Source organism: Lepidothrix coronata, unplaced genomic scaffold (genome assembly GCF_001604755.1).
Source record: "Lepidothrix coronata isolate B3197 unplaced genomic scaffold, Lepidothrix_coronata-1.0 Scaffold128, whole genome shotgun sequence".
Taxonomy (NCBI): Eukaryota; Metazoa; Chordata; class Aves; order Passeriformes; family Pipridae; genus Lepidothrix; species Lepidothrix coronata.
Genome location: NW_016690308.1, coordinates 861,531 through 885,016, shown reverse-complemented (window position 1 = coordinate 885,016; position 23,486 = coordinate 861,531). Strand labels below are relative to the sequence as shown.

The 23,486-nt window shown below is 39.8% G+C and overlaps 1 protein-coding gene across 2 annotated transcripts in view; it reads left to right on the top strand.

The window, feature by feature from the left end:
* The window catches only part of XYLB (xylulokinase), an 89,512-nt gene extending 66,413 nt beyond the window's left edge, over window positions 1–23,099 (top strand). For both annotated transcript variants that reach the window (XM_017826509.1, XM_017826508.1), the window contains exons 16-19: window positions 8,875–8,933; window positions 12,647–12,734; window positions 15,026–15,120; window positions 22,818–23,099. In XM_017826509.1, the coding sequence (XP_017681998.1) occupies window positions 8,875–8,933; window positions 12,647–12,734; window positions 15,026–15,120; window positions 22,818–22,901 (326 nt within the window). In that variant the 3' untranslated portion in view covers window positions 22,902–23,099. The remainder of the gene's footprint in view (window positions 1–8,874; window positions 8,934–12,646; window positions 12,735–15,025; window positions 15,121–22,817) is intronic.
* Window positions 23,100–23,486: the final 387 nt, after the last annotated feature.

The following is a 23,486-nucleotide window of genomic DNA, read 5'->3' as shown; positions in this document are numbered from 1 at the left end:
GTACTTATACACATCAGGGTTGTGATAGGCATGGAGGGTGTATATTTTGCCGAGATTCAAGCATGAATTTCTCCTGTCAGAATATTTTGAGGACATACTGAGCTGTGCTGCAATTCTAACAACTGAGCACATTGAAAAAAAAAATTTGTCATTTTAAGTCAGTGGAAAATGCCTAAAGTAGCAGTGAACTTGTTTTAAAACTGATTTTTGGGAGTATCTTGCATGCTCCTGTCTCTGGGTGAATGTCTCACCTCCACTTTGGGAACTGAGCCACAGGAACTGTAAGTTTGCATTTCCAGGGTTCTCAGAGGTGCTGGAATGAAACTCAGTACAGAGCTCTCCAAAGCCCTGGGGCTCCCTGCAGCTGGGACCACAGGACACCTGACCTCCTACCACAGGACTCCACAGAGTGTGAATCTGTTGGAGCTACAGACATTCAAAGCCAGAACATCCCCCCAGGAGGAAGTTCTCCCAGGCAGTTTTCCAGTGCAAGGTTCTCTGTGATTTATCAGGAGCTTTTATAAACTGGCACTTTCGTGCTAAATATTTGGATAGGCAAAGTGACAACATGCAGTGTCAGACACTTCTGGGACAGACATTTTTAATGCTCTTACCAACTCTGCTCTGTTTTGATAGTGTTTTCAGTGGTGAAGACATTTCTGCCAGGCACTTGTAGTAGACCAGCAGCACTAAGCATCAGTGGTTTGTGGTCTTGAAATGATGCCTTTTAATGAGGCAGAACTTAATATCCTTAGCTTATCAAAAAGAAATACAAGATGTAATTTAATTGTGGTCTGTAAAGTGTCAACATGTGAAGGGGAAACCCAATTTTAATGCTAATGTTTTAACTGGAAGGCTAAAACCACAAAGATCAAGTGACTAGAAAATTAAAGAATGAAAAATATAACTTACTGGAAAAGTGCAACTATTTAAAGGTGTTTAATTTAAATTTAAAGGTATTAAACATGAAACCAGCCAGTTGGCACAATAAATTCTCTGTCACTTTAAGTCCTTCAGCTGAGATTCTGTGTCTTTTTAAGGTTACTGTAGTTCAGTGAATACAGATCTGGGCTGGACAGTGGGATCACTGTGTGAAAGTTGTGTAATCTTGCTTAAGCAGGTGGTCCACTCTGAGCTGTTACTTTTTTGGAGCTGTCTGTAGGATGGTTATTAAAAAAACTGGATGTGATGGCCAGGTTTCAAATGCCCAGTTTGGATCTTCTCTTAACTTTTTGTATTCAAAACAGTTTTTGAGAATCAGTTAATTTGTCACATTGATTCCAGTATTTGCAGAACAACAGGAATTCTGAAGTGGAAGGTGAAGGTAGAGGTGTTGCCAAGAGTCTATGAATAATTGTGGAAGCATGGGATAAGTCAAAGCAGGTTGTGCTTTGTTATGTTAAGCTTTTAGTTGGAGCCTTGGCTACTTTATGGATGTTTGGACAACTGCTGAATAGTTTTTGTGGTGATTAGTATTTTCACTCAACACACAGTTCTTACAATATCCAAACTTTGCGTAACAAAAGAGGAAAACTTTGAGTGGCTAAAAAAAAAGAAATAAAATTAAAATTGATATAAGCCAATTCCATTGGTATGTGAACCCATTTCACTTTACTAATAATTGAAATATATTACTTATTTTTTTCTTTAAGGAATTAATTCAGAACCAAGGGATTACACAAATTAGAGACAGCAAGGGTTTATTAAATTACTTCAGTAAGAATGTCTTCAGGAGAGGACTTTTCCCATATACATTTTCAGTGTTGACTAAACATTTTAAGGGTTCATAGAATCATAAAAAAGCTTGGTTTGGAAGGCACCTGAAAATCACCTAGTTCCAACCCCCCTGCCATATCTTCCATCTCTTTCCTTAAAAGCTTTGGAGAAATACTTTCCCAAAATATGCAGCCTTTATCTACAAAAAATTTTGATCTGAGTCTGCTTTTTTTTTTTTCCCCCTTGCTGTAAACTCTAGTGCTAAGCTGCAGATTTTTTTTAATTTATTTATTTTTTATACATTACCTTTGGAATCTGTCCCAGGCGTCATCGTAATATTCTGTCAAATAGAGATCTGTGCCTAAAAAAAAAAAATAAATTAAAAAATCAGTGTGAATTGATAAGCAATGGCAGCTCTGCAGTATTTCTACAAGGACTGCAAGTATTTCAGAGGTCTTGTTGCAAGTGTGTCAATGTATATGTTATAACAGTGTTATGACTATTGATCTGCTTGTTCTCAAAGAAGTCTTTACCACTCATGTACCAAAGTTTTCCTTGCAGTATAATTCTGCTGAAGTCAATGAAGCTGAATTGTCAGAGGGGTTGTATCTTGAGTAGATTTTGTTTCCTCTCTTTTGGGGTGATCTGTGGTAACTTAAGCTGCTGTTAAGGGAGAATTTATATACATGTTTTTCTATGTTTATTTCTTTCTGAAACCCATCAAGAAGGGAAAGGCTTTGACTCTACATTTTAAATTAATCTCTGAAGTGAGGTAGGCTGAGAGGATTTTCAGTTAGGTGACTTGGTGTCTTTAGGCTTCAGGTTGTGAAAAGTTCTGTCTTTATCGAAACAAGAGATCAGGAAAGCCAAATTTGGCATCCTCATGAAGAACAGTTTCTATCAGAAATATCTGGAGAACATAAGGTGACCTATGACTATCAGTGGCAGATGAGTCTTGGCTATGGAGACCATTCCTACTCTGTTTCACTTAGTTATGTGCACATCTACTACTTTAAGTGGCATTATTCTTGCCTTGCAGCAGCGTGAGCAAGAAGAATCATGCCTGGTCTCCCCAGCATCATTGTAGAGACTTTATCTATGTAAGTAGCATAAATGTTGAGAATATTAGGCATATTTGTCATTGCTGCTGAGAAAATCAAGTCTTTTTTCCCCCTCTGTTGAATTACAGCAGGTTTGATAGTAGCTCTAGTGCAGCAGCCTTAGAGGCTGATGATCAGTTCTATCAGTAAAAGTTGTTTTTCTTCCCCAGGCACTGCATTTAAAAAATAAGAATAAATTCTGTGTCTGGAAAATTTGTGACATACATTCGAGCAACCCTCAGTGAAATTAAAGCATGTTACAAAATATGAAAGCTTTGCTAACAGGTAAGAAAACAGCCAACATCTATGGCAGATCTGGCTTGCTTTTCTCTGTAATAAATTAGCATATGCTTCAAAGTGAAAGCAAGAAACACTTCTAAAAAGTAGTTTTTAAATAGCTTTTATGATTTACCTTATTGGTTTTAGAATTGTAAAGGTGGCTGAATTTGTGTGAATATTTAGCTTCAAGCTTGTAATTTATTTACTTGGGCAATTGTATTGGTCTAAATAAAAAAAAAGGAAAAAGAAAAAAGGGGGTTTTCTAGTTTATATTACTTTTGCTTCAATCAGGTAGATATTGTCTAGTATGCTGAAGGCTGGTGTGTGGCAGTGGTTTTTTTTTCTCTGTTATGAAATACTTGCAGATGTGAGAAGTGATGCAGCACAATGAGGTAGAGAACAAGTGCCTTTGGACCCAATCCTAGAACTCTTGGGGACATAAAAGGCTCTCAGGCCTTGTACATTTTCCTTTTTAAGAGAATATAGACAAGAGAAACCTCTTACCATAGTGGGAGTTAAATTTCAGTGTCTTTATATGAATAAAGAAAATTAGCATGAATTTTGGGAGAGTAAATAAGCAAGGAGGATGATTTTAGAACATTTGTTTGACAAATGGGACAAAATAACCATATATTTTCGTTTTGATTTTTTCTTGAATGAAAAGCCAGCAAATACTTTTTTTTTTGAAATTATAGTGTTTGGAGTTAATCAGAGAAATAAAGGAGGGGCTGATACTTTTCTTGTTGCTTGCAAATTGTAAATTGCAGTTATTCGCAATCATGCTTATAACTGGCGTGGGTTCATGTGCATAATCAGCTGCTTTTTGAATGCATGTTCTATTGTTCTGTTTTATTTATGGATTCAGTTGTGATGAGAAAGACATTATGAAGTTGTTAGGATGAAGCCTTGGAAATGTCTTTTAGGAGTTTTGAAAGTCAGCGAGTGCCTGGAGTTTGGGGTACAAACCGGGGCTGTGGGTAGTGCTGGATATTTACATGAAAAAGCTGAGGAGTTTTCAGCCTCAAAATGGAAGGTCAAATGCTGCCTTTGGACTTTGTAGTCCATGAACCACCAAAATTCTGTACTGACAGAGGCACACTTTTACTGTCCAGTTGAAATATAGCCAGATCCAAACGCCCTGAGGTCGGGAATCATCCCATCAGTTTCAGCATCCGGATCTGTTACCGGTCTGCTTTGACCCACTCCTGGTGGAACAGGAAGCTGAATTTCTACCTCCAGTCTCCTTGCACAAATGATGTGTCAGCAGACTTTTGGTGCTAATTATCAGCACTAACTTTCTGATTGGTGCCAGTTTGCTTATATAATTATTTTTCTTCAGTATTTACATTTATCATCATAGATCCACAGAATATGCTGAGCTGGAAGAGACCCACCAGGATCATCGAGTCCAGCTCCTGTCCCTGCACAGGACCATGCCCAAGAGTCACACCATGTGCCTAAGAGAATCATCCAAATGCTTCTTGAACTCTGTCAGCCTCGGTACTGCGACCACTGTCCTGGGGAGCCTGTTCAGTGCCCAATCACCATCCTGATGAAGAACCTTTTTCTAATACCCAACCTACACCTCCCCTGAGACAACTTCAGGCCATTTCCTGGGGTCCTGTCCCTGGTCACCACAGAGAAGAGATCAGTGCCTGCCCCTCCTCTGCCCCTCTAGAGGAAGTTGTAACTGCAATGAGGTCTCCCCTCAGTCTCCTCTTCTCCAGCTGAACACACCAAGTGCCCTCAGCTGCTCCTCACACGGCTTCCCCTCAAGGTCCTTCACCATCTTCATGGCGATTCTTTGGATGCTTTCTAATAGCTTTATATCCTCCCAGTTTTGTAGCACCCAAAACCGCACACAGGACTCGAGGTGAGGCCACATCAGCACAGTTATGTGCCAAGACCATAAGAGGGGATGTTGGACTGCTCAGAGAAGTCTTATCCTGTGTTACAGGTTCCAGTGTCTCACTTGATGAATCCACTTGAGCAAGGCTTTTTGAGCCTTCAGTTTATAAAATCTTAGGTTTTCCCTCCACTTCTGGTCTTTATCTTCTTAAATAGCTTCCTTTTCTGGGAAGGCATCAGTTTTATGTTTGTAAATATACAGTGATGCAGGACTTCAGTCTTTTTGGGACCACTGACAAAACTGAACACACATAAGAGTAATTTTTCTCTTTTCTCAGTGACAGATTTTTTTATTTTCCCTATGTGCCTTTCAATGAAAGCAATATTTTTGCTGAAAGCAAGAGCCAGGAGATGAACTTAAACAGCACTCAGTTCTTGCTGGATCTCTACAAAGGCAGAATTGGTATTTTTTGTGTGCATAATAACATACAGAGAGTGTGCTGACTTTTCAGCCTTGTGTGGGAAAGTGCTTTATGCTCAGTCTTCCCACTTAAGAGAATTTCTTTACCTGGGTCTTCCCCTTTCCTCCTATCCAGTGGGAATCATTATTTTAAGTCAATTTTGTTAGTTCAGTCACCAATGTTTCCCAGCAGAGAATAGAAGATATGCATATGGCAGGACAACACTGGGCCATGTGCAGCTGCCAACGTTTTCTAGATAGGGTTAAAATTCAGTACCAGCTCTCTAAAAAACAATTAGTTTTTCAATAGGAAGGAAATAAACTGGTTGGTTAGGTACTATGCAGGGAGCTTTTAATTAAAAGATGTTTAAATATGATTTAACTGTCAAAGAATTGAATTCATGAATTATATTTGCTACAGTTGTTGTTGGGATTTTTTAATAACACTGTAGAGTTCTCTCTGTGCAGAGCTGTAGGGGATGGATGGTAGCTCCTGACAGATTCAAACACAACTGGCTGAGAACACCGCTGGTGATGGATGAACGATGTCTCTGTTAATGCCCCTGTATACATAAATGATGGGCTTGCTTTATTTATTTATAAGATGTATCCAATTACACATCTTAGAGCAAATGTCCACCGTTCAGTAAAGCACACAATATTGGCATTAAAAAGACAATCCCTGAAATCAGTGATCAGTGCATTTTCCTCACTCTCCAGAGAGAGACTGAAATAAGGGGTAAACCTGAAATTCAGCAAATTCAAGTAAGAGCTTTTGGAACCTAATCGTTGTCTGTAAGAAGTGACTGAAACTCAACCAGGGCTGCTGTTGTCTCTGCTTTGGCCACACGCAGAGCACCAGGTTCATCTAGGATCACTGTTCCATGTGGCCTGGATGGATCAGTCCCATCTGTAGAGCGGGTCAGAGTCTGTTATCAGACAGTGATGGCTCAGGTTCACTGGGCTGTTACCTCCTGGGATGTGTTTCAGCGAAGCAAGCCATCCTAATTATTTGAAGTGGAGAAGAATGAATGGTTTTGCCCTTCATGTAGCTTCAGCATAGTGGATTTGGGTGTTTTTACTGTGTATCTGTGTGTGTTTGTGCTCATAATTGGATCCAATTTAAAACTTGAGGCGTCCGACCAACATTAGAAACTTCACAGTGTAAATTACGTTACTTTTTTTTATCAAGTATGTAATCTATATTCTGAAATAATTCTTAGTATTCTGCTACAAAAGAATTAGTCTGGATTAAGGTGAATGTGCAGATAATTAGCATGTTAAACATTTTTAGACTCGAGATCTGGTTTGTCCTCTTGGAAGACATCTAACTCAACTAATAGCAGGGTAAATGCACATCTGTGTGTGGTTTGTATTGAATAGCTAATGCACCGTAAATTCACACTTAGTTTTCTGATGGTAACTTATCTATATAGAAATAGCTTGAATTACAGCTATGGCATAAATTGATAATGTAGCCAAAACCTGAATGTTCTGACCTAGCAGGGAATAAGTCTCCCATGCATTCCTCGATTCCAAATGCAAACGTGTCACCTGTTACAGGGATATTGGAAGGCACAAATCAGCTGTACCTGCCTTATCAAATACTGTGCCGGTAAAGCACACAGCAGTACATACTGACAGAGCTCCAAAATGTTTGGAAAATTGAGCGGCAGAAGCCCTGAGACAGAGATCTGGAATGCAGATGGAAGTGCAAGAAGCAGCTGAGCTACGAGATGTTTGCTGTTCTCACAGGGGTGGTTGCTGTTTGGCTTTGCCACTTTTATGTTGTCCACTGTTCTCTCCTGATGGTGGGAGCCCAGCAGTGGACTAGGCCCCTTTCCAGAGGCACTGGAGAGCAAATGTGCCTTATTCTTTGTTTTTAGCTGCTGGAAGTGTAGCCAATATGTTTGTTTCTCATCCTGTCTTGCTGGCTGTCACTGAAATGTGGTGTTTTCATGTTGGATATGGTAGTTCTGCAAGAATTTATATTCGCAACGAGGTTTAGCAAGACAGAATTGTGACTACCAGGCAAATCATTTAGAGTTTGGTTTGGTTTCTAGGAACAGAGGCTTACTAGTTATTTTTCACTGGTTTCTGTGCTATTATGTTGTTGTGATAATCTTGGCAGGAATCTGTCACTCTGTGTTGGTATAATTGAAACTTGTTTCCCCTGAGGAATCACTCTGCTGTTTGTTTTATTTGTTTACTGACATTGACAGAGATCCTAATGGCTTTTAAAACCCAATTTGTGCATCACTGAATATCCTCCAAAGAGGAAAATAAAATTAAATTTATCAGTAAAATAGGGTCCCCCATGCAATGCTTTGTCTGGGTCTTAGGCTCCACCTGAGCACCCAGATGTGGGTCTGGAAATGGTGTGGTGAACTGCATCTTCTGATTATTTCTAATTTTGTCTCCAGGGCTTTTGTCATTAAGATACTTGAAAGGATAAATGACAATACGTTATTTAGGGCATCAGTGTAAGTTGCCCAGCTTTGCCTTGTGAGAAATAAATTATCTTTAACTTTTATTAAAAAGGAAGTTAAGATAACAGAACAATAACCACAATGAAATTTCCCTTTTGGGAGGGTTTACATGATGGTATCACTTATTATTGTAATAAATCAGGGTAATTAAGTGTTTAGATTTTTTTAAATGTATGATATAAAGTATTTATGCATTTATTTTGTTTTAAGCCTTTGAATAACTTCAGTGAGATCGTTTGGACTACTCATGTTCATTATGCCTTGCTGAATTGTGATTGTGGATAGATGTGTGGCATGTTGCACACTGTGTTGCAGAGGAGCATGCACACAAATAAGTGATGAGGAACAGGACAGACATTCAGGAATGTAGAAGAAAGGGTGGGTTTCTTTAAAGACTAAGGAACGCAGAATAATTTTTTTTTAACACCCTCAAAGCTCTGGTTTCACACTGGCGGAAGATTTAGATATTTTTCTATTTTATTGAAGTGACTTAGACCACCTCTAATGACCTTTTGACACACTTCCTTGTCATTGAAGCGCATAGGGATTGCCCAGGTTTCGGTGAACTCTGACTGTGAACGTCATGAGGAGATAAGTTTGGAAAATACTGCTGATTTTAAAGGTTATCTGTCAGTTTGTATATACACTGCTATGAGCCAAATGGATCTGACCTCAAACAGAGCTGTAATGTAATAACACTCTGCCTTTCTTACTGTGTAACTCCTCTGCAAATCTCCCCGACTCTGATAGCGCCATAATAATAATAGATCTGCAATATTTATGTTGCCTCTTCTAAGGAAGTGCTCTAATGTGCCTTGGACAGGTGGGTAATTAGTGTTATCTCCTTTTTTACAGAGGGTAAATTAAAGGTATAGAGAGAGAACCCTGGCTCCCACCTCTGTGGTCTCATTGCTTGGTTCTGTAATACAAATCTCGACCATATGCACTTTCAATCTGACTTGTATTTTTTATTGCATTGCAGTGCCTAGAACTAGGATTTTGGCTACTGGTGGTGCATCCCACAATAAAACAATCTTGCAGGTAAGTAGAAAATTAAATTCTTTGAAGTGAACTTGCAGTTACATCGTTTTTATTTTGCTCTACTGAATCCAAATCACTGCAGCTGCGTAGGAAGGTGTGGATGAGGGACTGTGAATCTGCTGCAGGTCTTCGGGGCTTTTCTTCAGGTTTAGTATGGAAACCTTTAGCCCATTGTTAATTTTATACTGAACTTCAAGGTTTTTTTTATGCTTGAGTAGTTTTTTGAATGTGTATCTGAAGTACTGGTGTTTTCCAGGTCTCATCACTTACATCAAATCAATCACCAAAGAAATCAAGAAGAAACTCCATATATAATACCTGAGATTTTTATAGTTTTTGTCATTCAGGTCAAAGTTAGACCATGGATTGCTTTAAGATGAAGGGGGATTGTGCTGGTGTTGAAGACTCAAAAACCCAACCCCAAAGAAACAACCCCCCATACAAAACCCAAATCCCTGCCCTTCTGTTACTTATTAGCATCATGTCATGTACTGGGAGGAGGCTACACTTCTGTACGGTCTATCCTCTCTCTTCTCACTTTCCTCATCTGCTGCTGTTGCCACACATCCAGCCTGGATGAGATCCTTCATCCACCTTCTTGAGAACTGAGCACAATGTGCTCTCTGTTTCTGTCCCCCCTGAGATTTGGCAAAGCCTTGCTCACAAATGGTGAGAGGTGTCTCACCTGGATTTTGCTAGCACAGAGCCAGACATCTAGGTTGGGATTCACCTTGCCCAAATCCAGTCATCTGTGATGTGATGTCTGTTTACGATCTGTCAGCCCTGTAACAGTTGGGGGAGATCCCATCAGTTACAGTGCAAAGGGAACTGGATGGTGTTTTAACTTAACAAGTGTAAATGTGTCTCTCTGGGTGAGCCAAAGAGCTCTCTGGGGTAGATTGTTTTCTGGAGATGCCAATCCCTTTCCATCATCTCCAGAGAGTAGAGGCCAGCCTTAACTGCACTCCATGCTCTTCGACAATTCCAATCACAGGAAAGGAAGGTTCTTTGCTCTACAAAACCTGAGCTGGAATAAATGGAGGTTGAAGAGCAAAAAGCTGTTTCTCCCAAGGCATCTAAACCAGATGTTTGTATAAACGTTGGTGGTACAGCTGATTGGGGAACAGCAACTTTGGCATGTTTTGCCTGCAGATGTCACTTTGCTTCATCTGCTTTGGTTATTTTGCCTAGTAACTTGACACTGGAAAATTAACTGATAGGTTAATTGCTTAAAACATTGGTCCTTACAGGGGTAATTCTGCTAAGAATACATCAGGAAAGAGATTGGATTCATAGATGAGTTTGTTATTAAAGCCTTATTTCTATGTTAGGTGCCAGGAGAATTTCCTTGCTGTGGAATGAAGGCAGAGAATTGAATGCTCTTATAACATGTAATTTGGCAGCACACAGAGCTGAAAAATCATGGGGATGGGAGAGTGGTAGCTGTGGTGCTTGCTTTTCACGTATAACAATTCAGCTGGTTTTAAAACTCATTAGAAGTGTCTTAAAATAATATGATCAATACAGTGTCATTCACTTAATTCAATAACTGTTTAATTGGATCTTTCTTTTTAATTTAATCAAAACCTCAGAAACCATATCAGTTGCATGAAGAATAACAGCTCCCACCCTTATCATGGTCAATTTTGGATAATTTGTTCCAGGGCAACAAAAGACTATCATTTAATTAATCAACGTTCAGTAACTCCTATATTTTACACTGCAAAGGAGGCAACGTAGGAAAATCTGTTAAAAAAATTTAGTAGGGCAGCATTCTCCATAGTTCTGGGAAGCTTTTTATAACGTATGTGGTGCTTGATTAATGACCACATGAAACACAGTGAAATATTTTAAACAGTAAAACCTCTAACTGTTTCTTTTAAAATTATTCATGAGAAATACCACAGTTTCAAATGACTTACCAAACATATGAACTTTGAGTAATTTTAATTTTATGATCACGTGGAACAAAAATTAGTTGTTATTTGTAGCATTTCAGCACTTATTAGCATTCAGTGCAGGACAGAGCTGCATTGTATGAGGCTCTGCAGAGATGCAAAAAGAGAAAATCCTTATTGTCCAAAGGATTGCACAATTCAAGCTTAAGACAAGACATACCTATTAGAGATGAGATGAAGAAACTGATGGGGAATGTGTTGAAACAACATCGTAGTATTGGCTGGCAGGACAGGGACAGAACTAGTGCTCTGTGACCTTATAATTTCCAGAGGGCTTTTTAATAGATACCATGATTAATTTTTCATTTTTCCTCTAGCATTGAAGCTCATGTGTTGCTCAGTGCTTGCTTGCAAGTGAAGATAGGCAATACTGACTTAGCTATCTTACCAGAAGAGAACATTTTAAGTGTATAAACTCAGGCTTTCCTTGGATTCTAGTTAGCAATCAGCTACTTTTGTTTAAAATTATGAAAATCAGTGATTTTAAAAAGGTTTTGATTTGCAGATTCTCCACAAACCTTCAGAAAAAAAGAAGAAAAATCCTGTAGAAATGTCATATACAATGTTTTTCCGTAGCTGATGTGGATTGAATTTCTTAGTCATCTTTTATGAAGCCCTGGGGCCTGTCAATCAGTAGGGTTGTAAATTCCAGGATCAGGGTTGTATTGCACTAATCCAAGTGGTTTGGATTCCTGGACGTTCCGGCCTTATTTTCAACTTGATTGCATGGCTGTAAGTTGGGTGAGATGCTTTTCCCTTTGGCAAAAGTAATAAAGCCAGCATAAGTTATATCAGAATTGTTGCCTGTGTTTTGTGCTGCTCAGCCTGAGAGGCACCTGCAGCCCGAGAAGTGATGAGACCAAAATGGAAAGCATTTGTTGACAATGTTTTCGGAAAGGAGTTATTGAACCTTTCATGTCCCTCTCCAAACATGTCTTAATTTTTCCCCTTCTGTATTGTTTTCCTAAACCTACACTGTAGGAAAGAGCACATGTTCTCTGTGGATGTGAGATGCCTGGTGTTGATTTCAGTGCAGAATGATGTGTGGTCGAATAACTTTATTATCTGTTGGATACCATAACAAATTCTTTGCCTGTAAAATTTTATTTGTGTTGCTCAAGCCAAGTTAAGAAGTGTCTCAATATATCTTCATAGCTAAGGTTGCCTTAAATACAGGAAAACTCCTGGTAAATGTAGAGACTGTGTAACCAGCTCTTGTATCATTCTTCTTGCTAATCCTAATATGATGGGAATGGTGGAGATGAAGAAGACAAGCTTAGTAGGCCTTCATATTGCTGGAGCTTTATTTGTGTCCAAGTTTAGAACTGAGGAGCCATGACTAGTTCTTCTCTCCTTCCTGCTGGCTTGAATCAACCATGAATGCAATGGAAAAAACCAATCTCCAATTGTGGGTTCCTTAGCAGGTCTCCTTGCCCTGATGTAAACATTTGACATGGGCTGATTGTGCAGGCTTTTGAGGGAGATGGTGCATGCATCCAGGCCCCTCTTCTCTTGTAATCAAGACATCTGGAGAGAAATGAGACTTTATGTCCTGGCTGCAGTTACCTCTCCAGCTCAGAATTGCCAATACCCTGTTGTGTGACAAGTTCAGGGCTCGTTGTTGTCTGCAGTGCTTCTTTCCATGGGTTCCTGTGTGCTTGGCTGGGAGGGGATGAAAGTTGCTTGTTTTCCCAAGCAGCGACAGGGGTTTGCTTGTCCCTTGTCTTCTATGGACAATGCTTTGATACTCCTCAGGTGCTGTCGGATGTGTTCAACGCGCCGGTGTACACCATTGATACCGCCAACTCCGCTTGCTTGGGAAGTGCTTACAGAGCAATTCATGGTAAGGCTGCAAGGGGATACTTGTGAGCAGGCAGGGAATTTAATTTCAGTTGGTTAATGCTTGGGATTAACGTTACTGAAAATGAGGGGAGAGTAAATCTGTGTGCTTCTGACTGGGAGGTCACTCCGGTCAAAGAGGGGTTTTTGCCCTTAATACACTTGGATTAGGCCCAAGAATAATGTTTACATTATAATTACAAGTCTTGTGGCTGCTTCTCAGCCAAGGGATAGGGTGTGGAAAGTGTTGATACTGTCCAGGGAAAGCTTAGGATCTTAATATGTTGAGTTGCACATCCATGGAAGAATACAACCAACTGAAGGTGCTGGTGTAACCTGCTGCCCCAGTTTGTGGACTGGACTGTAAACTGGGTTGCTGAAATGTTCAATCCAAACAAAAGGTAGATCCTAGGATGGAAGATCAGTGAGGGCAGGGACAACAGAACCTGTAATACTGCTGGCCAAGTAGATGCTATTAAACCTATGTTTATCTTCCAGCTTTTAAACGTCAGGTTGAAGGATATGGAAGGTGTCCTGGGTTTCATGCACTTTCTTTTGTAGGAGAATAAATCTTGGGATACTCTTAGGTTGACCATTTTGCTTACTGTACTGCATCACTCCCTGTAATGCAACAGTCCAAACCCCAGATTTACAGTGTTAATTAACTTATATCTATTAATGCATGCAGCTTTGTGTTAAGGGTGAGCCATCAGCTATTTAAGACTTGAATCCCAGGCATGAAATTTTATGCACGTATTTTAAAACAGTTTCTAATATCTTACAGTTAAACAATTTGAGGAATGTGTATAAAATTCTGAAGTCCTTATTTAGGTCAACTTTCATTAGCCTCAGTTTTTCTACCTAGAAGCTTTAGGATTTGGTCCTTAAAACACGGGTAGTTTCTCTACAAGTTCATGTACGATCATGGGATTGCAACAAGTCTGGAAAAGATAACATCAACCATCAGAAGAAATCAGCCAAGTTTTAATTTTAGTAGCAAATTCTGCTGTCACATTATAGCATCTGAAGACTACACGCTCTCTTGCATTTGAAAACAGCACAGAAAATTGCACAGCCAAAACTTCAGTTGGTGTGTTTAATGCACACAGCATGCCCTCCTTTTTATTTCTAGAAAAAACACAAGGGTTCTCTCAGGTAGAGTACCCGTTTCAGGACAGTGGAAACAGCACTGTTCAATTATCAGTACATTTGAAGCCACAATAGGACCATTTTTGCACCTTGGGGGTCCAGTTTCCAAACTGTTTTTCCCTGTACTCAACTTTACCCTACTGCCTCAGAAGCCACCAGAATCTTCCCAGCACCTAATGCTGCAGGCAAATTCCTTGTCTGTGGGTGTATGTGGAATAAGGAGCCATCATTAAAGTTTGTTCAGATATTTTGTATGTATGGGAGCTCTGTATTCCCTCTGCCAGTCTGGCATGTGAAATGTGGAGGCTTGGCTGACAGAGCGTTTGAGTGAAGATTTGGGATGCCATGCTGAATGAGGGACTCAGGTCCTCTGCCAGCCAAGCCCCAGGGGCTTGCTGTGTGTGTTTCTAAATGGCATTTTTGATTGATGCTTTCAGCTGACTCATTCTTGGCAAGGCAAAGAAATTGAGGAAAAGTGAAGACTTGCTAATATAAATGAAATACTGATGGCAAGGGCTCTTTAATGATATTGCAGTGTACATCTGTAAGTGGGGTGTTTCACAATTAGCCTGGGGTTCTTAGCAGGTGTACAAGAAGCTCCTGAAATGCTCTGATTCACTTGCAATGCAGAATGCTGCAGTAGCAGAACTCCCCTATTATTCTGCTTCCTTATATAAAAATATATTTAATAATTTGTAGGATATTTTCTTGAAAGCATTTTAACTTATCTTCCTTTTTATGTTTAGTCACATTTTGTCCTTGAATCCTTTGCTTCCACATGTTTTCACTGCTGTTTACTGTATTGTTTTAGCCATAAATATTTACTGATATTGTTGAACAGCGTTTCTGCTGCTTACCTATTCCCCAGGGTACAAATTAAGTGATTGGCAAAAACTCAATCACAGAGTCCCCCCTTCCTAGGCTAGTGCACAGGAATGTAAGATCTTCTGCCATTTATCCTTCAATCCTGAATGCTGACCTGACCAGGGAAGATCGATATAATGTATTAATTTGCCAGGGAGTCAAGGCACATTCCTCATTGTGTTGTTTTTTTTTTTGGTTTTTTTTTTTTTTTTTTTTTTTTTTTTTTTTTTTTTTTTTTTTTTTTTTTTTTTGCGTTGATCAGGATTGTGATTCTCATTGCAGGACTTGTAGCTGAGAGGAATGTGTCCTTGGCTGATGTCGTGAAATCAGCACCAGAGCCCAGGTTGGCTGTTACACCCACAGCTGGGGCTGAGGAGGTGAGCAAGCTGGGGAATACCATTTTTCTTTTCATTTCCTGTCTGCTTCAAAATGTAGTGGTTTATTAATTCTTCTAGTAAAATAGATCATTTAAAAAAAAAATTTGCTTACACGATTCCTATTCCTTGTTGTAAAGACAGATTTGATTTTGTGAGATTTTAGTGTTGTAATGGTGCAGTAATCTGGTCCCCTCCATCCTGGTCTGTGAGAGTGAATTTCCCTAACAGGGTGTGATCACAGAGCAAAATCTGTTCCTTAAGGGACAGAAAAAGTTATAAAGTAGGTTGCATTTGGATACAGGTCAGTCAGGTAGTAACTGATATTATTGACAAAACAGTCTTCTTTGCAGGAAGCAGCATGGAAAAAGGGGTGGTGATGGTGTTTTCTGGCCTCTTGGGAAACATCTCCAAAGATCCTTCCTGTCTGATCACAAACAATGGGCAGTAATTGTATATATTCACTTGTAGCTTCCACTTGGAAAACGTGACAGCTGGGAGGATTCAGTAGGCACAGTGCCCATCCTCTGAATTTCAGCACATCTAATGGTGAGGCTCGTGTTTTAAGGCCCAGCAGATAAAGCAAAAGAGATAATAATTGTTCTTGTCTATGTGATTCCAGCCCTTGTAAAACCAAGGAAGGAATCATTGTCTTAGCCTGTCCAGTGCAACCCTGCACCTCTCACTATCAGGTGCCAAAGGCTTTAGTTTACAACAGCTTTTGAAATACAATGTGCAATAATAAATAAATAATACAAATAGAGCAAGATTCCTAGAGAACATAAGTTTAAATAACAAAGGTGAATCTAACTGTCTTCAGCTGTGCAAAAACTTCGTTTGCATCAACACAGCCTTGCACGCTCTACCATTTATGAGATTTGGATGTGTCCTAACTACAGGCAACAAGGTTTTAAAGCTTTTATTTAAACTGGGAAATTAATGATCTGCCAAAACTACTGACTCCCAGCTACATGTGTAGTGGAGCACCAGATATCATCATGAGTAATAATAGAAATGATCATGCTGCATTGTGCCTGCCAGCATATTATTTAATTATTAACTGAGATGGAGGAGCTCGGTAATCGAATAGAAGTCCCCTTCAGAAATATTAAGACATTGAATAATTTAAACTTGATTGATCTGATCTCATTTACTCAACCTTCCCCCCTCATTTTAAAAGATAAAATAATTAACAGCGATGGCCTGTGCTGTGTGTGTTGCAGCTGAAGCTCGCTGCAGGGAACACACTTCAGGAGCAGATCCCTGGTGTTTGATTCAACCTCACATTGCTGACCTGTTCCCCCCAAAATGCTGTGTGATGAAAAGCTGCCAGGCTGGCTTGGGAAGAGGTGGGGAGTGCTCAGAGACCAGCTTTTGACCCCCTGGTGCTGCTTCAGCTATAAAACTCAAGGGCAGGGAATACAGCTGTCACTCACAGGGGCCCTGCAAACACCTTGCACCCCTGCAGGGACCAAGCAAACCTGACTGGAAAGATCACTGGGGAATTCACCTACCTGTTTCTATTTTACTGTCTGCATAAAATGGCCTGGAAGCTAAAAGAGTTAATTATCTCCCTCTCTATACTTTTCTTCTCCTTTTCCACATGGTTAGACCTGGCTCTCACAGCACATTTTATTATTAGTTTTAAATGATGTACAGCAGTGAATTATTGCCCCAGTATATAGGAGTGAATGATAGGGAAGGTAGTGGCCAAACAGCATGTGAAGGAATAACCATTCCTGCTCCTTAGCTTAGTTTTCCAGCTTCATTCCATTAAAAACAGCTTCTTGCAATTACATATTCCACACCATTTCTTTTTCCTTCCTGTCTTATAATTTTGCAGTTGATGGTGGATTCCCTGGCTAGTTTCACGGCTGTGAAACTGCAGAAAGCCAGAGGGCCTGTCGGTAATACAGTGTGTTAGCATGAACAGTGCAGTAAAAATTCATAATGCAATGAGTCAGTCTGATTCTGTTTTTTTTACAGAGCTGCATCTCCCTGTCCATCCAATTTCATTCTGTTGAGGTTAGAGCCTTTCACTTAAATGATGGTTCTTTTTATAAACTTCAAAGTCATCCTGAGGATAAGTTCTGTCTTGCTGAGGAGCTCTTCTGAAAGAGTCTGGCTCACCAATGTGAAATTCCCCCGACCACTTCTATACATTTTTTGGATGGCTACAGCTAGATCTTGGCAGGGTGGAGAAAAAACAGGTCATAACACAGCAATCTGCTCTGGCTTCATCCTTTCTTCCTGGTATAGGTTGGAGACAACATGTGTTAGATCATCGGAGAGAGGAAAACCTCCCATAGATGGAGGTCAAATGCGACAGTCTGATGTAGCTTCTTCTTCATTGCCAAGGCTTATTCACACAGTAGGGGTTTCCAGGAACCAAAAATGCAAAAAAGTGTTTCTTTGATTGCTGAGGGATCATTTGTGATAATGAATGTGATTTTAAAAAGTAAGGGCAGGGCACACAAAGCAGCTCTTCTGGTTCAATTAAACTGATGGGCAGGTAAAATAGAATAAAGTCACAAGAAGGAGAACAGAGAGCTTGTGATGGGAGATGAATGAGTAGTTAGTGGAAACTGAAGTCTCAAAAGTTCCAACTTGTCTGCCAAAAGTGTGACTTTGTCCTGTAGCAGACCATCCTGCCTTGAAGAGACCATTTCAAAGAGGATAAAACCCTCTCTGTGGCTATGACCCCACTTCTCCTGGCTGAACCTTATTTACCAGTACTTTTGGGTTAAACTTGATCTTGTTTCTAATTCTGTCGATACCCAAGTGGGTCATAAGGTGTTCTGGGAATAACCACTGTGGTGATGGTCCTTGGTCACTTACTCAACCAGGGCAACTCAAGTCATCTGTGGATTAACCCTATGAATCCTTCTTCCCTGTTTTCAGAATTGCAAAAATTAGAGTAATCTCACCTCTTTGGAGCCTCCTCTCTCCCCTAATGAGAAAGATTAATCAGAACCACTAAGCATGACAAAAATAATCAGGAGATTCTAGAGCAATAAAGATATGACAACAGACAGAAAGGATCTATTATTCCAACGTTAGAATTCAGATCTATTTTAGTAGTCTATTAAAACAGAGATGGTTGACTAGTTGGTTAATTAAGCAAAAATAAAAAACATGAGAGGGAACACGATTATCTGGGAGCTGGTCACTTGTGTTTATACAAACTCTGTGCCTTGACATAGTGTCAGATGGGCTGTGATATTGCCCTGTGGGGTTTTGTAAGGGAGAAGGCACAGTGCAGTTCACTGCCTCTGGATGTGTGATTTTTGATTGCATTATTGACTCTGCTGAGATGTATTAATCCTGCAAAAATTCGAGAAGGGAAAATGTAAACCTAACAGGTTTGCTTGACTTCAGTGAATTGCCTTGTAAGTAGGTGGATTTATAGAAGTGACCCTATTACCCAGGAAGGTTATAATGACCTATTTATTGATTTAAAATAATCATGTTTTCTTGAGTTAGATTTTTGGGGTAGGGGTGGGAGTCGGTTTTCTAGATTTTCTTCAGGTTGGCAATTTAGTTCAAAGTAGGTAATAATAATACAGCCTCAAAAATATAATAGGTATTGATGGGAGTTTGATTAAAGTGATTTATGTAGCCAATAATATTTTTTTACCTATTAAACTGATTAAGATAGGCTTGAAGAATGGATATCTGAAGTAAACAAAGTAGCTGTTTGAGGTGTGGTTCCTTGGAGAAGTCTTCAGAGTATTTCAGAACACTGTTGAATTCTTTCTGCTTTATGAATATTCTTTCTGTGTTAAGAAAGGTGAACAATTGCTATGATTTGAAAAATAAAATGACTGATTTTTTAAGCAAATCTCTTTGAGTAATTCGAGTTTGGTTAAAAAAAAAGCAGTAAATGTTTGTGAGAGACTGATTAATTTTAATCTATTCAGGGTAGATTAAATGTACCTGGGTAGATTAAAATTAGATAATCATCAGCATCATCTTTGTAATTTGTAAATTTTGAATTTCCCAATGATTGGCTAATGGAGCATTGCAGGATATAGGAGGATCTATGTGAATTGTCACTTGTATTAATAATTTGTAGCTGGCTTTGCTCTTAGAGGATGTCAGGGACAATGTAAACAGTAAAAGCCCTGTTGAGTACATAGGTTGGTTCTGAGATATAGTATGAGAATGACATATTTGGTTTGGATTACAGAAAAAGGTAACGTAGTATGAATGCATTTTTCAGAGAGGACAGGTTAAGTTATTCTCTATTATAATGCATTATTTATCATTAGCGTTTTCTTTACTTATTTGTGGGACTGTCAGAGGGTGACCAAATTGTCCCAGGAGAGAAGTTTAGGGTTTGTAAACAAGGCAGTAAGAGTACTGCTGATGTTGTGGGGTAGGCTATGGAGATAAGCCAGAGAAAGGGCTGTAATATAGCAAGGACAATTAAATTATGGACAATAATAAGGTTCATGTTGTGATACATGTAATTACTTCTGTTAAATATCATGGTTTGATGGATTAGGTTTGAGGCTATGACAGAGAGGGAACTTATGTTCTTGTGTTTTTATGCATCACTGAGAGTCTTTTATTCCCTTAGGACCTCAATTATAAAAATAGATCTATATAATTGCCTCAGGAAAAAGACTCCTGGAATTGCACAGGAGGAGTTGCCCAAGGTTCTGTGGAGTCACTTCAGTTGTGACAGATGTGGAAAAGCATCTTTCACAGATACAACTGTGTGCACACTCAGGACGTGTTCTCGGCTGGTGCCTTTTGGCTCTTCCTCTCTGTGCTTTCATGGCAGCTGCACCGCTTTGGCCACAAGCTTCAGCTGGTGTGAAAAGCTTGTAGTACTGCTCCCCTTATCATCCATGATGGACTGGTGGTATTACAGGCAAATTCCCTGAAGAGGAGGAATTTAAGACCTTTCTTGTCCCTCTGAGCTTTTTACCCCAATGAACAGGAATAGAGTACAAGAAATATTCTTGAGTTTTTGTTTGCATTTTTTTTTCTGATGGCCCATAATGCAGCATTCATTTAATGTAATGGCTGAGAAGCTTATTGCAAATGCTTGAATTGTCTCAATTAGCAAGCTAAGTGCTTAAGTCCAGTAAACAGGAAAAGAAACTGTATCACTAAATGTGGTTGTTCATTTATTTCGACATATTTTAATCTAGAGTGATATATTAACCATAATACTTCCCAGCCTTCTGCTAAATGCGCTGTGTGTATTTTGTAAAAATTACTGATGGATAAATAATATGGAGCCTGCTTTCTCAATGCTTGAGCTCACTTACCAATGCAGCTCTGTTGTGCTGAATCTTTGCTGAGAAATGTGTAAGGTTTATCAAATTTACAGAATAGCAAAGTAAGAAATAGCCAGTCTTCTTTATAGATGCTTCAGTGAACAGAGGAACTGGTTTTGTTTGACATACTGATACTCCCACTATAGCCATAGTTGCCTGCTCAATGTTTTGTTTACTCTGATGTGCATATTTAGCAGGAATGGGAGCAATAATATTCTTTGGGAACCTGAAAAGAATAAATATATATACTTCTCTGAGCCCTCAAGGCCCTCATATAGTTAGATAAAAATACCATGCTGAGTAATGTGACATTTCATGGTGCATTTTATTTTCTTACCCCATAAATCTGCATAAATCTCCATGGATCTCAGTATCACTGTCCTGTGGAGAAGAGGAGTTGGAGGCACACACACGTTAAATGCCTGGCCCAGGGTCACCAAATGAGTCTGTTGCAGAGGCAGGAGTTTCTCTGTTTTAATCAGTGAAAGACACTCTGTGACTCAGCCACTGTGAGGTGGGTTTAAAAACCATTCTGGTGATGCCTTGGCTAGAGGACAGTGTCTCTTTCCACTTGCTGTAGGTGCTTCTCTTCTTCCCCTTCATATACTTAATCTGTTGTAGAAATGTAATTCAACGTCTATAACATCAGGTTTGTAAAAGGGATGAATTGATCAAAGTAGGCTTCTTCTGCAGAATGTGACCATTAAGTCACACTCACTGGCCATCGTGGAAGGTGGAAGTGGGAATGAAGAGATAAATTCAGGTTTCACTGGTCAGGCTGAAACTATCACTCAGGAAGAGGCAAACACAGAAACTGATATTTTGCCATCAGTTGGAAGATGAAACAAAAAGACACTATTTTTTTATTTGCTGCATGAGAAAACTGTGTGACGGCTTTTTTTTAATCTGGTAAAGCGTGACTGTTACAGACACTGAGGCTACTGCAGGGCTGCACATAGAACTGCACAAGAACAATCCTGTCTCTTACTACGTCCTCATAGTTTATGCCTGAAACATTTTTCCTCCTGAATTTTTCATGCATGTACATACACAGTTGTTGGCTGTCCTGAAAGGGATGAATTGCATTTAAATGCTAGATCTCTCTTACTGATGAAAGCAGTAATTCAGTTTACTGGGTATGATTCATTGTGGCTCTATAACCCCTCTGAACCTGGAGCCAGGAGCGAGGCTGCCCTGATTATGAGTAACATCAGTGCAGAGGGCTTGTAGACCAGACTGGTGGCCCCTAGGATTCACTGTGGCAGGGATAGGACCTTATGGCATCCTGCTAAGGACTGATTGAGCCTGTACCAGACTCTGCACTGGCTCCTGGCAGTCTCTTTGTGCTTCAGCCAGCAAATGAGTGAAGCTGTTCTGATATGACTTGTCAAACTACTGATTTTATTAGATGTACAATTAAAACCAGAGAGAGGAGAGAAGGAAAAAGGTGCATCTCCAAGATCTAGATGAAGTACAGGTTTTGCTTGGAGCCAGTAGAAGGGATTTATTCAAGGTTTCTGCTGTGTCATGGGTCTCTCCTACATCCAAAAGCATAGGGCGTGTTTGAGTTTGGAGTTTTGAATACATTTAAGTCTTGATTCTTCTTTTTATGGTTGTAACAATTCTGGATCTAAAAATTCCTGGAGAATTCTATCTAGGGAAACGCAAAAAAAGATCCTCAGATACTTGGTGTAGTTGTGTATAGAAGTTGGGTCTCCATTTGTCCCCCTGGGCCTGCAATTAGGGAGTGAGGAACCTGTCCCAGGAGCAGAGTGTGGATGGGATAAGCTGTGGCTGTGAAAGACGTGAAGGAGAGAAGCAGCTCAAACAGGTACAGGAGTATGATAGGGGTGGGAGAGGGAGTGTGAGGTGCAGAGTGTATTTTAGAAGGCCCTGGTCAGCATATTGGCTGAGGAGGACCTGTCTGATGGTGGAATTTGGCTGTGCTGGAGGGCAGCAGTGTGTGATTAGCGAGGCAGAGGAGGAGGGGACAGAGGCAGTGATCCATCTTGGGGCAGTGGAGGGAGGCAAGGACAGGAGTTCTGCCTGGGTGATCAGGACAGCTATTACTGAGGGGGGGGGCATGTCACACTGGGAGAGGTGACTTTAGCTGAGCTGCTTCTGCTGGAAGTGACTTCTACTTATAGCAAGAACACAGCCACAATAAGAACAACCAGTGCGTGTCTTAAAATTAAGCTGTAAAGGTGATGGTAAAAAAGACTGTGACATTTAAAGAAGGAAAACTCTGCAGCATTTTCTTCAGCAGACTGGGGGAAAAACAGTCCAAACCTTCAGGTACCTGCAAAGATGCTGCGTTTTTCAGGTCTGAAGATTTTTTTTTTAACTGCAGTGAGATTTAAAAATCTAATTTTTCAACCAAGACATATTTATTTTTTTTTTCCTTTTTAGCTCTATCGTCCTCTTCTGAAAAGATATGCTGAGCTTGAACAGAAGGTTATCTACAACCCAACCTCTTCTTGTCTTGCGAAATAGAAGCAAACAAAATTTATGTCGGCTGAGTGGACTCCCAAGGAGAAGATCAGGAAAGATTTGCTCAGAATTTACTGGAGTTGTTTAAATCATTTCATTCGTCTTTGTGGACAAATAATTTCTAAATGTCTGTGTTTGAGTGTGTTGGTGGGGGAAAAAATTACATTGTGATTGAAAACCTGATTAAAAAAGCATCATGTTGCTCTGTGTGTTTGTGGCTTCAATTTTTCTTAGGTACTTTTCAGTACCTAAGAGCTGGATGACAAAGCCAAGTCAAGTCCCTTGTATAAATGAGTCACTCTACCCATCTCTGTCAGCTTTGATTCCATGTGTTTGGCATGCCAGCCTCTGCATACCTGTCTAGCACAGTATCTTAATTCTGCAACTTCTCCTGCTTAAATCTTTTGAGATGAACTTTCTGTTCATCTCTAACTTGTCTTTTTTTAATATGTGGAGAAGGCTGATTAAAGTCTTTAAAGACTCCCTGGGATCCTCTGAGAAGGGAAATTCTTGTTACATGGCACTATGGAGTATCTGCGGTGATTTGGTTGATATGGTTGGGTTTTACAGATTGTGGAAAGCACAGTA